The following is a 17,649-nucleotide window of genomic DNA, read 5'->3' as shown; positions in this document are numbered from 1 at the left end:
AGCAGGAAGCAGGCGCGTTGGGTGTATTCTGGGGGAAGGTCTTGGCAGCAGCTGCACACACCAAAATCCTACTTCCACTTCTGGGCCCAGACCCCTCCTGGAGAATTCTTGGACTTACACTAGCAATAGGGTTGTTGTAGGTCCAAGGAAACCACTGGTGATCTGGTGCCCCTTGGAGTGATAAGTAAAAATGTTTTTACTTACCTCTTCTGGTCTGTCTTGCATGCTCTCCCCCCCCCCAGCCCATAGTATGCAGTATATGTTCCAAAGGTGGCACTGTATGGTTTGGGTTGGCAGCGGATAGGACTGAGTATTTAGGGATGTTCTCCATAGAAAATCATAGTGCTAGACCTTCTTATATTCTTCTCTGTGTTCTTTTCCTTCCTAACAGTATACAGTATACTCTATGGACCCTCCAGAAAATATTTATTGAGAAAGACTCCTTATGCTAATCCTATACACACCTACCTATGAATACGTCCCACCAAACTCAATGCAGCTTATTTCTGAGTATACATGCATAGGATTGAGCTGTCAATGCCCTGAACAAGACACGTATCCAGTTATTGAGTGTATTCAGTGCATAATTGCATCCTATGAACCTATGAGTTTTCTGAGAGGAGCTAGGGAAATATAGGAGTGTTGTGTGCCAATATCTTTTCCCGCTGCTCAAAGGGAGAGGCCACAGCTCAGGAATGCATGCTTTGCATGTATGAAGATTCAAGTCTGAGCTCTTGCATCACCACTTAATAGGATATCGGGTAGCAGGGCTGAGAACAACTTCTATTTGAGACCCTGGAGAGCAGAGTTCAAGATGCACTCCACTCAGGGTTGACATTACCATGCTAGATGAGCCACTGATCCATTAAGTGGTGGCATTTTATTTCCCTGGAGACTTGGAGGATTTCTAGTACATTTTAATCTCCCACAAATAATACCAGCGAAAACAGCAATTGGTTTGACTGTTGCGCCTCTCTCTTCTATGCCAAAGAAAGTTTGCAGACTGTCATGAAATCACAGTAAGCAGAGTAATACAAAAAAAATGAAATAAAGACTCTTATATCTGAAGAAAGTAATATAAACTGGTGCAACTCAGTAACTTTGAGGCCTGCCTCTGCTCTTTCATAAACATAAAGGTTGATATCATCAAAAATACGCTTCTTTTAGAGCAGGGGTGACCAAACTTTTTGGCAGGAGGGCTACATCATCTCTCTGACATTGTGTCGAGGGCCGGAAAAAAAAGAATTAGTTTACATTTCAAATTTGAATAAATTTACATAAATGAATACATTAGAGTTGGAACATATATGAATGAATGAAGGTCTTGCAATCGCTCAAGGCTTATAAAAGGTCTTGCACAAAGCATGGCCAGTTTTTCCTTTGCTGCTGGATCACAGATGTGAAACAGCAAGCAGTGGAGAGAGCCCTCATCCCACAGCTCACACAAGAGGTCAAACAGTTGGCTGTCACGCTGAGAGCAGTTGCATCAGGCCAGCTCGGGCTCCAGCAAGTCTCCAGAGGGCCAGAGCCTCAAGGGAGACTGGGGGCAGATTAGGAGGGTCAGATTAGGAGTCCTTGAGGGTCGCAAGTGGCCCCAGGGCTGGGGTTTGGGCACCCCTGTTTTAGAGTGAGCAGAACTGTACCATGAACATTTGGTTGCACTATTTTCCCAATTCCCACTCCCATTTTCTAAATCTTTCTGCATGCATTATTCCCCTTCCTCACATTTTAGTTTTGCTCCAGCCTTGGTATAAATAATTGAGAAAATCGCAGCCTATATACAAGTGGAGGAAAGCCTATGACTAAAATGCTTCAGTGAGTAACATCACTTTTCTTTCCAGCTCCTGAGAGCCCCTTGAACATTTCCATCTCAATGTCTACATTGATGCCTCTGTTTCCTTCCCCCTACTGCTGCCCCAAAGCAAGAACTGGGGTTTCCCCAAAGCAGCCTGGAGATTAATGCACAAAGCAACTGTTATCCATAAAATGAGTTAAGGAATAACAGTTTGATCAAAAAGCCTATTGAAATCATGGAGAATGCTTCCGTCTACCTCAACAGGCTTTGGATCAAGCCATGCACAGCTTGTAAATGTCAGCTTATTTGGATACCTGGAGGAAGTAATATATCAAGAGACTGCAAGAATAAGCTTCCTACTTATGATTTACAAACAGCTGTCAGTGCCATGATCGGTTGGGTGCTATTTTTGCATCATGACACGCTGTGAAAATAACAAAAAAGGGCGTAAAGCAAAACAAACTAAGGTCATTGTATATTGAAAACCAAATGTGTGGTTTCTCTAAAATCAAGTTCATCTGACAGCAGCGGGACATTTCAGTTAGGTCTTCATTACATACATGCTTCTATCATCAGCATTTGTCACTGACTATCACACAAGTAAATACCTGTCTTGATTAAAGTAACTGTCATGAATCTTCACCATCTACCCATTCTAATGCCCTAGTCAAATGATATAAATTCAAAAACCCCTATACTCAGATATGGCACCCTGCCCATGAATGGATGCACACAGCACTTGCAGAAAAGACAAATGATGTCTGAACAGAAAGCATGGAGAGCTGGGTGAAGGGGTTTTAGGACGCATCAGCTGGGTTGGGGCTTCAAGACATGCTTCTGTGGACACTGTACCTGGGTACAGCATCTACTTATTTAGAACACCAGAATAGGGTCTAAACCTGGATCTTTACATGCAGAAGAATGACGTGACAAAATGCTGCATGGTACCACTTCAGACTGCAGAGGGGAGAAACTATTTTTGAATGTTCTTCCATTTTAAAGAAACACCAAAACTTTCCGATACGCAAAAATTAGCATATCCAGACAGAAAATTGTAGCTCAGCCCTTTGCCTCCTGTCCTAGTTCTCTACTTGAATACAAAAGAACATTCAAAAATGATATTCCCCCTCACCTGATAGCAGGAAGTGGCACAGGAGTAGTCTACCAGCTCATTCTGGTGTATGTCCAAACCACACTAAATTCAAGCCTCAGTCAAGTGTTATAGGAAGCAGCGACGCATCTGAATCAAAATCAGACTGGGTGAGCCTTTCTGGATCCAAGACCTATGCGTTTATAAACAAAATCTAAACATAAACATTTACAGAACTTCCTTTTGACACTGCTTCCAAAAGGTAAAAAAGTTATAAATATGCACAAGAATTTGAGGAAATTATTTTACGTCTGGTTTTCCTAACCAATTAATTACATAAATTACAATTGTTGCCTAATAATGCAATGCAGATGTTTTAAGCTTTCTTATTTTTTGCCCCCTCCTGTTCACATGTCAGTTTGAAGCCGTCAATCAAACTATATTAATTCTAGAAACATCCTGCTGAATGGGTCAAACCGTCATATATTTTCCTGACACTCTTATGAAAGAAAAGAGCCTGGAGCAGAAATCGGCTGGTATAAATTACAGAATTCTAGAGATTCCAATTAACTTGAAAAACTGTACAGCAGTTCATATTTTGGACAATAATGTGATTTTTGTGGCAGATCAAAGCATAATACATTCTTGTGCCCCATTCTTACTCATATTTCCTCAGAAACAAGTCTCGAGGATTTCAGTAAGATACATTTCCACATAATACGTGGCACATCAGTGCATTAATTTCTTCCTTGCGTCTAACAGTGTAACTGCATCCAAATCCAGCCTCAAGAAGTGCTGAGCTCTTTTGCTTTCTGCTGCCTTAACTGGCTTTGTGCCTGCTCAGCTTTTCTGAAGGGAGAGCAATGTAGAAAAAGGTAAAAGCTGTTTTCCTGGAAATCCCCAAGCCCAGACATCAGATAATATTTCAAGGCAAAAACTTCCAGTCCTGTGAGACCACTTTTAAGGTCTAATAAGTTCAAAATTGGAAACACAAGAATGTCATTGTCACAAAACCTATCCTCTCTCTTATGCTGGCTTATGGAAGTGGAGAAGGGAACACAATTAAATCAACCAAGAAACAATTGCTAGACTGCATGCAGGATCGTAGCTGTAATTAAAATTTGGGGAGGGGGAGGTTTCCATTACCACTGATTTTTGTTTAATAAAAGAAGATTTTGGGGACTTATTAAAACCAGTTCATTTTGTAAAGGGTTTTAAGTATGGTCAAAAGCTTTGGTGAAGTTTTTGAAAAAAACTGTCCAACAGCTACATTACTGAGAAGTATAAGAAATTTCTCTTAGCTTTCCACACAGATCCATAATTGACCCTTTGTTTGCATTTTAACAGAGTAAAATGCAAACAGTTGGAGGGAAAGAATGGGCGGGGGGGGGGTTTGATAATTCTACCATATGTGTTTCTGAAACATCAAGAAACAAGGGGCTAGCAACATGTTGCTCTGACAACCCTACTCAATTTTTTTGAAATTTCCATGTAGACATGCATGTAATTTTTGAGAACTGTTTTTGAAGGATGCAGCAGTTTCTCCCCTTACCATGAATGACTATCTTGCCTACCAACCACCCTAATTATTAAACAAAAATAAGATTCATTGCAAATGTCACAGAATAGTCCCACCCAGTTTGGATAATCTGATTTTGCAGCAGATCTGATGGTTCTGACAAAGTATATTCCCACAACTGAGTCAAGCATTTAAACATAATTCTGGAAATTGATTCACTTCCCAGTTGAGCTTTTTGGAGCTAATAAACTACCTCCTATATTTCAGTCCAAAATGCTCAAAGATTTCTCACTTCTTGGGCAATAACTCATTTTTCAACCGAACTTATTAGAATAAGCTAGCATAAGCTAGCACGATGATTCTCAAAAAGATAGTTTTCACCACTCGGACAAGGACGGCGCTGGGTGATTCACCAGGCTGCCACCAGTGGCTGTAAGGAGGGGGGATTCACTTTACACACAAGTGGATTATACTTCTAGTTCAATGGTTGAAACCATCAAACAAAAGTATGAACCACAGCCTGAACAATAAAGAAACAACTAATCAGGTTTCTTAGGTTTCTTAACATTAGGGCAGTGGTATTTGAACTGGGGCGTCACGATGCCCCAGCCTGTGGGTCCTGGCCTCTGCCCCCTTAAGGGGTGGGGGCAGCCAGGAGACAGGAGGAAGGCAGTGGAGCGAACCACAGGGGCTCAGGGGGGCTCCAGGGGCTTGGGTGCACTTGCCCAAGCCTCCTGCAGCCTCCCGGGGGTGTGGGGAGCCCTGCGCAACCTTAGGCAGGGCTCCCCAGGTCAGGAAAAGTGAAAGCGGAGGCAAACCGGAAGCGGAGCACGATCGCTCCACTTTCCCTTCTGACGGGGCTGCAGGGACTGGGGTGCACCCTCCAGTCCCTGCAGCAGCCGTCCCTGTGTGTGGGGAGCCCTGCGTGAGCGCCTGCAGGGCGCCCCAGGTCAGGGAAAGGGAGAGTGGGGCAATCGCGCTCCGCTTCCACTTTTGCAGAGGCAGAGCAGATTGCTCCACTCTCCCTTTCCCTGACCTGGGGAGCCCTGCAGGCGCTCACACAGGGCTCCCTGCACACAGGGATGGCTGCTGCAGGGACTGGAGGTTGCACCCCAGTCCCTGCAGCCTCCTGAGCGACGCAATGCCTTCCCCCTGCCCCTGCTGTCTCCCCCCCCCGCCCCCGCAAAGACTTATGCAGGTTTCAAACTCCTGGAGAGTTTGAAAACCGCAGCATTAGGAAATAACATCAGTGTATGCTGATAAATTTCAGGGTAAAAGCTGGTGTAGTGCAAGTGTTAGGGCACTCAGTTTGGATTAGGGAGACCCATGTTCAGATATCCATTCAGCCATGAAATTTGCTGGGTGACCCTGGGCCGCTCACACTCAAATGGGCACAGCACCTTGAGGTTAGCAATGGCCCTGTCCCCCTCACTATTCTAACTAAGGGAAAAAGATTCTGGGGAAAAGGTGGCTTTTGCTGCCACCATCTTAGACTGGAAAGCCTAGGTAGTAAAGGTTCACATCAGAAAAGCCTCCCCCCCCCAAATCTGAGGTTGATCCCACTTAAACTCTAACAGCAGTGAGACTGGGACAGTCTGGGAAGTCTGCCAACATGTTCTCTTGCTAGTAAACTAAGGCCAGACAGATAAAATAAAAAGAGTTGTTTTTTAATAACTGAGAGCCCAATCCTGATTTGAGCATACCACTGATGCTGTGTGCCAAATATGCCATAAGACATGTCTGCGACACCTCCCACCAAGTCAGCACTGCTGCTGTGCCAGTACCAGTTGGCACTGAGCCCAGTGCCAGCCACATGCCACCTGGAGCTAGGGAAGAGCTCTGGGCCGCTGTAAGGTTCGTTGGGGCAGGGGGAGGGCAGGAAGGAAGGAAGAGGGAGCAACCGTGGTGGGAGGGGAGCAGGATCGGTGGAGCTCTGCTCTGCCAGATCCAGAACTTCACGTTGGGTCTTCTGGCCCAACAAGGAGTCTTTCAACTCTGCTCCGGCAAAATAGCTGGCACAGACTTGAGCAGCCCCACTTGGGGGGCTTGGAGCTTTCCTCGGGGGGAAGAGGACTTTTGTCCCCTTCCCTGAGGAGACCACCAGCTGCCTCCTGGCACCCACTGGATACAGCGATAGCCATTTTGGCATCACTGCTCCAGTGGGCCAAAGTTTAGAATTGGGCTAAGGATTTTGTGAATAAGCAAAAAAATAAAAAGGAGAGAGGATGCAGAGGGTCAAAAACCAACACTCATATTAAAAATAAAACAGGACCGACCAAAATGGGTGATTGGCAAAGACCAACTAACCAGGAAAATCAAGTTCCTGAATAGCTGGATACTTTTCCCTAGTCACATTGTTTTGGACGGGACGGGATCTGGTCCCCACATCCACAATGCAGTAAAGTGGATGGGTGCAGCTTTCAGTCAAAATAGCAGCTATTCTCAGGACAGCCACTCAAGCAAGTTTGTGTGTGCAGCTGGGCAACAATCCTATGCACATTTTCCTGGGAAAAAGTCCCACATACTTCTGTGGCAACATGCAAAGGATTGGAGTTAAAAAAACCTATGGTGTTGATGATGTCAAAGAGCCATCTGATTGGATGGTTTATGACTTCAGCCTCTTTCTGAGCCCCAAACTGGTCAGGTGGACTGGGTTGACCAACCAGCTGGCACAGGGCACTCTCAACCATTTGTCCAGAATCTTTGTTAAGAAGACACCCAATCCACAAAAGTTTTGTCTAATACCAATGTGACCCTTCTGTAATTGGACTGAATTCAAAACGAACATCTTCCTATTGCATGAAGATGTCACCACAGCTTTTAGGATACAGAGACATCACTGAAGTGGAGGGGGCGGGGTAGTTGTTGGACGCATACAAAAATAGAGAATAGGTAAAAAAAATGGGAGGGGCATAGGGCAGTTTATAAAATGTGAACAATAAATATGGATATGAGAACAATATTGAAAACTGATGCTATAACAATGTCAACTATGGACCCAAACAGGCATAAGTCTGATGCCCAATCCTATCCCATTTTCCAGTGTCGGTGCAGCTATGCCAATGGGGCGTGTACTGCATCCTGTGGTGAGCAGTCATTCAGATGCCTCCTCAAGGTATGAGAATATTTGTTCCCCTAACTTGGGGCTGCATTGTGGTTGCACCAGTGCTGAAAGGTTGAACAGGATTGGGTCCTTACTGCATAGCCAGCCAGGTTGAGAAACAAAAGCTTGCAATGGCATCACAGCTCAAGCTGGAATGCTATGCTGTGGCAGCAACATCAGCAGCAAACACAATGGCACGGTACAACTGATGCCATGACAAAAACTAGAAGGAGGGCGGCATATGGCAGGAGGTCTGGTCTAGAGGGTAGAGCCTCCATTTGCCTGAAGATTAACATCCACAAGGTCGCCAGTTCGAGGCCACCGGCACCGTGCGACCTTGAAGCAGCTGGCAAGCTGCAGCTGAGCTGTACCATCTGCTCGGAGCGTGGGAGGATGGAGGCCAGAATGTTAAACCAGATTGGAGTGTAACACCTTGAATGTAGTGGTTCTTGAAAAGAAAGAACCTTCTTTCAATTTGTAAAAATCCCTGCGTGGATTTAATCAGCCTGCCTATGTAAACCGCCTTGAATAAAGTCTTGAATAAAGACCAAGAAAGGCGGTATATAAATACTGTATATTATTATTATTATTATTACGGCAGGGTAGGATTTCAGGGCACTATGAAACCACTGGTTTTGGCTTAATCTGAAGAGCTAAATATTTGGCAGATGCTTGTTTTAAGAGTATGATTTCAACTGACGTGCAGCATGTAAAATGGTCTTGCCCACATTTCTCGGACAGGAAGCCACGGGAGCCATCAGTGTGGAATCCACAAGATTTCTGTAGAGTCAGAGCTACAGGTACTGTACAGTACTTCCATTTTTTAAAATTGCTTTCAAACTTTCATCAGACCACTGTTCAGGTCCAGTTTGCTTTGTCTTCAGTTTGTAGCCAAACTTCAGACAGGTTGTATCCAAGGAGGAATTTCACAGATTACTGGCTTTTTTTTTGGGGGGGGGGGGGGGTGCAATCCAGAGGACACCCAGGGCTGGCCTATTGTCATCACAAAAGTGCCATAAAGCACTTTCATGCCAACTTACAAGGAGGGAAGCCGAATCAGGACCTATTGCACTGGCAGATGGGTAAGTATTCACCGGCCTTTCCAGGCCAGCACGGGGGTCTGGGGGGCACGGAGAAGGTGGGGAGGAGACATTTCAGGGCAGGGGGAGGGCGGGGGTGGGTGGGGAACAGAAGGCGAGGCCAGGATCCAGCACTTATGCAGGATCTTAGCCCCATTCCAGGGCAGCCTGGACCAGTCCTGGGTTGCTCAGATTTGCACCAGTGTAGGTGGCGCAGATCCAAGTAACCCCACTGGGGCTACTTCAGTGTTACCTGGGGCAAGGGGAAGTATTTCTGCTTGCCCCAGGCTGGCCTGCAGTCTGCCCCAAACTTGCACTGGATAGAGCACAGGTCCACTGACCTGCCTGTTCCAGTGCAAGTTATGATTGCACTGTTAGGGCACAATCTTAACCAGGTCTACTCAGAAGTAAGTCCTATTTTGTTCAATGGGGCTTACTCTCAAGAAAGTGTGGTTAGGATTGCAGCCTTAGGACACAATCCTAACCCCTTATGTCAGTGCTTTCCAGCACTGGCCTAGCGGTGCCAATGGGACATGTGCTGCATCCTGCAGTTGGGTGTCACTCACGGAGGCCTCCTCAAAGTAAGGGAATGTTTATTCCCTTGCTTCAGAGCTGCATTGCCCTTATGTCAGTGTCGGAAAGCACTGACATAAGGGGTTAGGATTGAGTCCTTAATCTCTTAACTGTGCCAAAAATACCTTGATGCTGACAGAATGGCTGCAGAATAGTATAAAACATACAAAACATGAGCAGCCGCTATTACAATAAAAGCCCAGTTTGACAAGGTGCAAAGTGGTGGAATCTGGAAAGATACTGTTTTACATTTTCCACTACAGCATATCTATTCAGAATATTTTGGGATGTAAAGGTTGCCAAGACCAGTTTGCATGCCCACCATTTGTTTATATCCTTTGCTGCTCAAAAGTATGCTGACGTTGCCGTCTGATTAAATAATCCAGGGATCAAAATACTGGAAGTCAGCCATCCCCACCTCCAACCAGTGCCATAAGCCATGAAACAGGACAGTCTCCATGCTGCTATGGGCTTCCTCTGCAAATCTCCAGCGCACAAAGATGTATGTTTTCTAATTGCACTTTGATTGGAACTGGTCAGGCTGAAAATGTTAATGTTGGAAAGTTGCCCAAGAGGCTGTGAAAACATGTGATTGATTGAATGCCACGCCTGAGTTTTGTGGTGACATGACACCTTTTGGCTCTCTGAAGATTACACGCTCCCTTTTTCGAAAAACTGCATAACAGCCTTTTTGTGGACAGGATGAAAACAAACAGTCATGTTAACCAGCTGTGTCCATAAATCTGATGAAAACATTGCTGCACACACACCACTGTAGGCACTTAAAAAAAAATAGCTGCTTAAATCACTCAATGCAGTAATATAATAATGCCGTAGCGCAGTTACAGGACTAAACTTTGATTCAGACATTACATATCCCAGTGATGAGATCACTCCATGTCTGGATACTCATGAAAACGTACTGTGAGATACACAGAACTTGCCTCCCTAGCAACTGGGAATTCCAGAATCAAGATTTCAAAGATGTCAAGTACTCGGTTAAAACAGAGAAATTAAGAAAGCCACATGCATGGAGTTCATTCAAAAAGGGATATTTGAGAGCAAAATTTAATGCCCAACAGCAAGGCTAGGGAGTATCAATATGTGCAGTATGCATTAGTTTTGTCTACAGGCTTTTACAAATGCATTATCTTTGTCTACAACATCTATAATGACGACGTGCACCGTTATAAATAAAATACAATCCAATTCCAAGCAAGAAGGTGCAATGTGGGCTAGCACAGATTTGGAATGGTCTCTACGGCCCCTGACTCACAGAATGTCAAGAGAGGAATCTGCTTCCATGAGCTAAGCCCGTGGTTCCCAAACTGTGGGTTGGGACCCGCTGGTGGGCTGCAACCTGATTTTTGGTGCGTCGCCAAAGGGTGATGGAAAGATCAGATAAGAATTGAACACTAGCTGCTAACTACCCTGCAAAGAGCTCAGTTCCTGCAGTTTGTAAGCATCTGTAACCACGGGTGGGCCCCGGTATCCATGGGGATCCATTCTCAGACTCCCCATGGATACCAAAAATCACGGATAAACAAATCTGCTATTTTGGGGCCCTTTCACCCTCCGAAGGAGACTGGAGCTGTGCTCTGCTTCCTTGCAGAGGGCTTTCTGAAGCCCACAGAGGCAGCATGCAACTACCCGATGCCTCTACGGACTTCAGACTTGCTCCTAGAGCTGAAAGAATGCGACTTCCAATGTTCCTCAGGAAACCAGAAATCACGTTCTTTTGACTCTAGGAGCCAGTCTGAAGCCAGCAGAGATAGCTGGCAGATGCTTGCTGTCTCTGGGGGTTTCAGAAAGCCCGCCAGAGGGGACCAGAGCACCGCTCCAGTCCTCCATGGAGGGTTCAGGTGGGGCCGAGTCTGGTCCAACACAGGTCCAGGGGACACCCGGTGAGCCAGATACACAGATGTAAAATCTGTGGCTAATCAGGCCCCATCTGTATAGGGATATAAATGTTGATAGTTAGTTTGAAATAACTAGAAAAAAGACAAACTAACAAATAATATTTCTTTCAAGATCTCATTTTTTTAAGTCTGGTAAACCTAGGTGGGTCGCAATAGAAAGCCGTTTTTAAAAAAGTGGGTTCCAATGCTCAACAGTTTGGGAACCACTAAGCTACGCAATACATGCCTCAGTAACTGCAAGATAGACACTGACACATAAACAACCTATAGGTTTTCTGGGTTCACCAATGGTGTGGTTGACCTTGGGTGTCAGCATTGGGATCCCTAACCAACGGTGCTCTCAAGCTGGCAGCAGGACTCAAGCATCAAACTCAGTGAATTTGGGTCTAAATAGCAGAGTCATTTCAGAATTCTAAATTCTATCAAGATTCTAAAAGTCAGTGATGCAACCATCTCAAGAAGCAGTAGCAATACCAGCAGTGATATTATGTATTAAGATCACTGATACATGCATACATACAGAATGGGATTAGGGCCAGCAAGGAGACCAAAGGGAAGAAAAAAGACACATGACCCAGTACAGCAAAACACTGTTCCAAAGAAGGACTCGCATCTTACATACTAGTACAGTTCTTCTGAAACTCACAATCAACCTGTGTGGAGGAGTGATCAGGATTAGGACAAGCAATACCCTATATACCATATCATTACTTGCACACAGCGCATCTGTGCAGGTTCAGATTTCACACAGAGAGCCCAACCCTATCCAATTTTCCAGTGCCAGTGCTGCTGTGCCAATGGGATATGCACTGCTTCCTGTATTGGGGGGGGGGTAGTCACAGAGGCCTCCTCAAGGTATGGGAATGTTGTTCCCTTACTTTGAGGTTGCATTGCAGCTGCACTGGGGCTGGAAAGTTGGATAGGATTGGGCCCTAAGACGACAAGCCTATAAATGTCTTCTCAGAAACAAGACCCATTAGAGTCAATGGTGCTTACTCCCACATAAGTGTGGATAAGATTGCAGCCTAACTGCGTTCAAGGAAAGATCAAAGCACTAAGGCTGGGGCAAAGGCAGTGGATCTGATTCTGTACCTATCTCTAGGTGCTGATTGTCAACATGCTAAGAATGCCTGCGTCGGATTTATGTTGATAAAGACGCCCAATTCCACACTGTTGGAAGGAAAGATTTAAGCTGGATATCAAAAAAAGTTTCTTAAGTGAAAGAACTATTGCGCAATGGAGGAGGATGCCCACAAAATTTAAATTGCACAAAAAATCTCATTCTCCAGAGGGTTTTTTTTTAAAAAGAAAAGATAAAATCAGCTAGAGGGTTCTAGGAATCCTGCAAAAGTACAAGGGACAAAAAAAACTCTGTTATGCCCAATCCTGTGCATGTCTACTCGGAAATAAGTCCCATTAGAGTCAGTGGGGCTCACCCCCGGGTAAATGTGGATAGGATTGTAGCCTAACGGCGCAATCCTAACCTACTTTCCAGCACGACATAAGGGCAACACAACTTTGAGGTAACACTGCCATACCTTGAGGAGGCCTCTGTGACTGCCCCCCAACTGCAGGATGCAGTACATGACCCACTGGAACAGCTATGCCAGTGCTGGAAAGTTGGTTAGGATTATGCCCTAAATCTGCAAAATCACTGTAGATTAAAAATTACAGATTTCATGTATCTATGTACAGTAAAACCTCTAATAATGCTGCTTCCTTTAGTGGTGTTTCAAAATAGCACTCTTTGTCCTGAGGAGATTGACAACTATTGTGGCCAATGAAAGCAGCACGTTCTGGACAAACAGAGCTGTAAAGCAGGTTTGTGCCTCCTTGTGTGTCGTGACCCCATACTATGTTAAGTCTGCAGTAGTTATGATTTACAGTCTAATCCTAGGTGAATATTGCCCTACCAAGGCAGTCATGCTGCTGGAGCGCACACGGGCACAATCCTGGAGATCTTCTCTGGGTAAGGGAAAATTTGTTTACAGGGTAAACAGGGGTAAGCCCTCACTGCCTTGCTGGGCATACTTGGACCAATGCCAGCAATTCACTGGCACAGGTTCCAGTAGACCCAAGAAGGTAGATCAAGGCTAGGAAGGACGATAGGATATAAACAGCGCCCCCCTTCCCAGCCTCATTCCACGTTCTTCCCCACCCTGATCTTTGCCCCTTTCCTCTCCCTCCCTGCCCCATTCCACCCACCCCATGCCTCCCTCCTGCCCCCATGTTAACTTTCTGGCACTGAGGGTCATGGAATACCACTGGCATGCCACTGCAGCTGCTTGCAGGGGCAGCCCAGCTGCGTGAAATGGCATGTTGCCTTTTGCACCAGTTTAAAAAATCTTGTGCTGCTGGAATGCTAGTTCCTGCAGTGCAAGGCCCCATTAGGACTGGGCCGTTAACGATACTGAATAGCTGAATTTGGAAGACTCCCAAGTCAGGGAAAGTCTTCAGTCAGAGTTCCTGCTTTTTGATAGCTGATTCCTGGTGATTCAGTATCACTTTCAGTCCTGAGAATCTCATTTCTGGTATAACCCTTCACTTTGAAGGAAAAGAAGTGGAAAAGAAATTGTGACACCCTTAAGGGAACCACCATCTGTGCCTCTGAGACCCTTCAACTGTGGCCTTGTATGCATTACCCAGATGGATAGCTGGCATATCTTTCCAAGGGCAAGACCGCAATATGTTTCCAGCTTGACTACACAAACTTTCAAAAAATCACCCACAAAATCCAAAATCATCCAAAAAAAATCATCCACAAAACACAGGAAATTAAAATGCTTTTCCACACTCCTCCTCTTAAATAGGTTCAAAAAGTAGATTAACATTATCTCTTTTTGGCCAAAGGCAGAGCTGACATAGACATCACTAACTCCATCGAATGTGGTTATGATGGAGGAGAAATGGTTGGACTGCATTCACAGAATGCTATGAAAAATGATTCATCTGTGCTAGAGAGGAAACAGTGTTGAAAATACAACCCAGCAACATCACAGTAAATATGCTGAAAAAAAATCACTTGAAATCCTTTGCAATGAGGCCCAATTAGCCACAGTGTATGAGAGAGAGAGAGAGAGAGAGAGAGAGAGAGACAGACATGACATGACATAAGAACAGTCCTGCTAGCAGGTCAAAGGCCCATCTAGTCCAGCTTCCTATATCCCACAGTGGCCCACAAAATGACCCAGAGAGCACACGAGACAACAAGAGACCTGCATCCTGGTGCCCTCCCTTGCATCTAGAATCTGAGGTAACCCACTTCTAAAATCAGTAGGTTGCACATACCCATCATGGCTTGTAACCTGTGATGGACTTTTCCTCTACAAATTGGTCCAATCCCCTTTTAAAGGCACATAGGCCAGATGCCATTACCACATGCTGTGGCAAGGAGTTCCACAGACTAACTTTAGATAGATAGATTAGATAGCCATGAGCATGGGAAATTAGTACCTGCTTCTTATGTTTTGATTACTCCCCCCTCCCCTCTCCCCCATTCCACAAGGCAGGTCCAATTTCTCTGGCTGGTGGTGAGCAGTTTAGCTGCAAATATTTGTCATCCATGCAGAGCTCTCCAGCTGGCTGAAGCTGCAGCTGACAGACATGTCTGTAAGCAAAGGGGGAGGGGTGGGTGGGGAGAGAGGGATTTGACCACTTAGCAGACCTGACTAATAAGGGAAAGGGAAGAGAACCAGCACACACACACAATTCCTACCTCCCTACTAGAACTGCTGCCTGGTTTTGCCTGTCTTTTCCCAAGCACCCCCCAGCCTGCTCTCTCTCTCTCTCTCTCAGAGGAAGATGCCCAAAGCCTGGCACTTGGGTGGAGGATTTCTGTTCCTTTCACCCTCACATCTGTGCAGAGCCCTCTGGGCTCCCTGCTAGTTCTTGAGGGACTGAAACATTCTGGGCGCTCCACACCAACTGGCAGAGCTTGTCCCGCAGGGGGTCCAGTGCAAGGGAGGCACTCAAGGGGCAAAGCTATCCTGTGACATTCTGCTGCTGGAACCACAGGGAGAAGGGAGGGCAAGGAGAGCGAGCTCCTGAGAGTGGCAGCCTTCCTTGCCACTCCCGAAGAGTCCCAGGGGGCAAAGAGACTTCTCCTGGTTCTCTGCAAACACAGACAAGAGTCCTGGGGCACCTCAAGAGGTTTTGGGGGGGGGGGCTTCAGCAGCCCACCCCAGCTGAAGCCGGAGATGTCAGGCTGCAATCCTATCCTCACTTTCCTGGGAGTGAGCCCCATTGACCAGCATGGGACTTACTTCTGAGTAGACATGCCTAGGATTGGACTCCAAGTCCCAGAAAACTCGCATCCCCATTCACGTGGGAGGCACCACAGAACTCTGCCTCCTGCCCCAGAAAGGGAAGCTTGCAGCGCTGAGTAGACAATCCTACGCTTGTCTACTCAGAAGTAAATTCCATGATAGTCAATGGGGCTTACTCCCAGGTGAGTGTGGATAGGACTGCAGCCTTGGAGCCCAATCCTAGGCATGCCTACTCAGAAGTAGGTTCCATGAGTGAATGGGGCTTACTCCAAGGAAAGCGTGGCTAGGACTGCAGCCTTGGAGCCCAATCCTAGGCGTGCCTACTCAGAAGTAAGTTCCATGATAATCAATGGGGCTTACTCCCAGGAAAGTGCGGATAGGATTGCCACCTTAGGACCCAATCCTGTGTGCGTCTACTCAGAAGTAAGTCCCTCCACAGTCCATGGGGCTTACTCCCAGGAAGGCGCGGCTAGGAGTGCGGCCTCGGAGCGCAGTCCTCGGCCTGCCTACTACTGCGCGGGCGAAAGAGCCCCCCCGCCGCCTGCCGGTCACCTTGGCGGGCGCGGAGGCGGCGAGGCTGCGGCCGAGCGAGTCGAGGCGGGCGCTGTACTCGGTGAACTTCTTCTGGTAGCGCAGCGCCGTCACCTGCAGCTCGAGCTGGGCGGCGGAGAGCTGCGCCAGGAGCGACTTCTCGCGCTTGCCGGCGCGCAGCGCCTCCTTCTTGAGCTCCTTCTCCAGCGCGGCCAGCCGGGCCTGCAGCGCGCCGCCGTGCGCCTTGAGCGCCTGCAGGCAGCAGTGCGCGCCGGCCGGCCGCTCGCGCTGCGTGAGCACCAAGCCGCAGCCGCGCTCACAGACGCCCACGGGCCGCGCCTCGCAGCTCTCGCGCATGTGGGCGTCCACGTCGCGCAGGTTCAGCACCTCGCCGCAGCCCGGGTGGCGGCAGCGCGCCGGCGAGAAGTCGCACGTCTCGGCGTGCCGGGCCAGGTGCTGCAGCTGCACCACCGCCTCGCAGCCGCGCGCCCGGTTGGCGCACTTGATGTCCAGCTTGAGGATGAGGCTCTTCAGCGGCAGGACGTGGTTCAGCTCCTTGGCGGACATGCGCCGGCACTTCACCGGGCAGCTGCCCTGCTGCACCACCCAGGGCAGCACGCAGCCCGCGCAGAACACATGGCCGCAGGGGGTGGTCAGCGGGTCCTCCAGCACCTTGTTGCACAGGTTGCACTTCAAGTCCGGGTCCACCTCCCCGCTGAAGCGCTCCAGCTCGAAGCCCATCGCTCCCGCGCCGGCGCTCCCCGGTCCCCCGACTGGGAGCTGCTCCTGCTGCTCAGCCTCCCCAGAGGCAAAGGGGGAGTCCTCCTGCTGCTGCTCAGCCCCTCAAAGCAAAGGGGGAGCTTCTCCGGCTGCCGCTCAGCCCCCCTAAAGGCGAAGGGGGAGTCCTCCTGCAGCTGCTCAAACTCCCCAAAGAAAAAGGGGGAGTGCTCCTCCTGCTGCTCAACCCCCCCAAAGGCAAAGGGGTAGCACCTCCGGCTGTTACTCAAAGGCGAAGGGGGAGCTTCTCCTGCTGCTGCGGGGATCAGCAGCTCCCAGACACACAACCCCCTCCGAGCGGCAAGAGTTCCGAGGAGAAGTCCGGACGACAGAGATGATCATAGGCAAGCACTGCAGCCGCTCTCCTGGATGTCTTGCTAGTCATTGGGAACAGCCCAGACTGGCTGGCTGGCTGGCTGGCTCTGCTGCAGGCTGTCTACTGCCTGGACTAATTGCCTCCGACTTCCTTGAAAATGTTGGGGAGGAATCCTCTACCACATTGACTGGAGTTAAAGCGCAGAGTTTCCCCTCTGCCACTTTTCCCCACCCCTTCCCTTCTTCAGGCAGCTTCCCCCCTCCCCAACCCCTCCTGCTTTGGCCTTTTTTGGCACGATTTCCACCCTTTTTTTTTTTTTTACTTTTTTTTTCTTTTTGCTTCGTGCAGCCGAGAATGTTGTTTATTCATGAGCATAATCAGCTCGAAGACTGTGCTGGAGATATGGAAAAGGGGGGGTGTCAAGGCTTTGCTATATTGCTGGGCAATCTCTGGGTGGGGGTGTTAACTGTGTCTGGAGTTTGTGAGGCTTTGCTCCATGGAGTTGGGGTTCAGTTCTGGAAAGCTCTTGGGGCAGTGACTTCAGAGAAAGTGTGTGCTGTTCGTGTAGTGGTCTTCTCTTTTGTTGCTTGCTTTGCAGGCTGCCTGTTCTGGGTTGCCTGGGATTCTTTCTGAGCAGGGTGTATGTGCAGGCACATGCATGCAGGAATGGCATCAGAGATTG

General features: G+C 47.7%; 1 protein-coding gene across 1 annotated transcript in view; it reads right to left on the bottom strand.

The window, feature by feature from the left end:
- The window catches only part of PDZRN3 (PDZ domain containing ring finger 3), a 242,832-nt gene extending 225,674 nt beyond the window's left edge, over positions 1-17,158 (bottom strand). The window contains exon 1 of the mRNA XM_066616115.1: positions 15,896-17,158. Coding sequence (XP_066472212.1) covers positions 15,896-16,615 — 720 coding nt within the window. The 5' untranslated portion in view covers positions 16,616-17,158. The remainder of the gene's footprint in view (positions 1-15,895) is intronic.
- Positions 17,159-17,649: the final 491 nt, after the last annotated feature.

The sequence above is a fragment of the Tiliqua scincoides genome, chromosome 2, assembly GCF_035046505.1.
Source record: "Tiliqua scincoides isolate rTilSci1 chromosome 2, rTilSci1.hap2, whole genome shotgun sequence".
NCBI lineage: Eukaryota > Metazoa > Chordata > Lepidosauria > Squamata > Scincidae > Tiliqua > Tiliqua scincoides.
The sequence above is the reverse complement of the archived record's forward strand: the minus strand, read 5'-3'. Positions and strand labels throughout refer to the sequence as shown.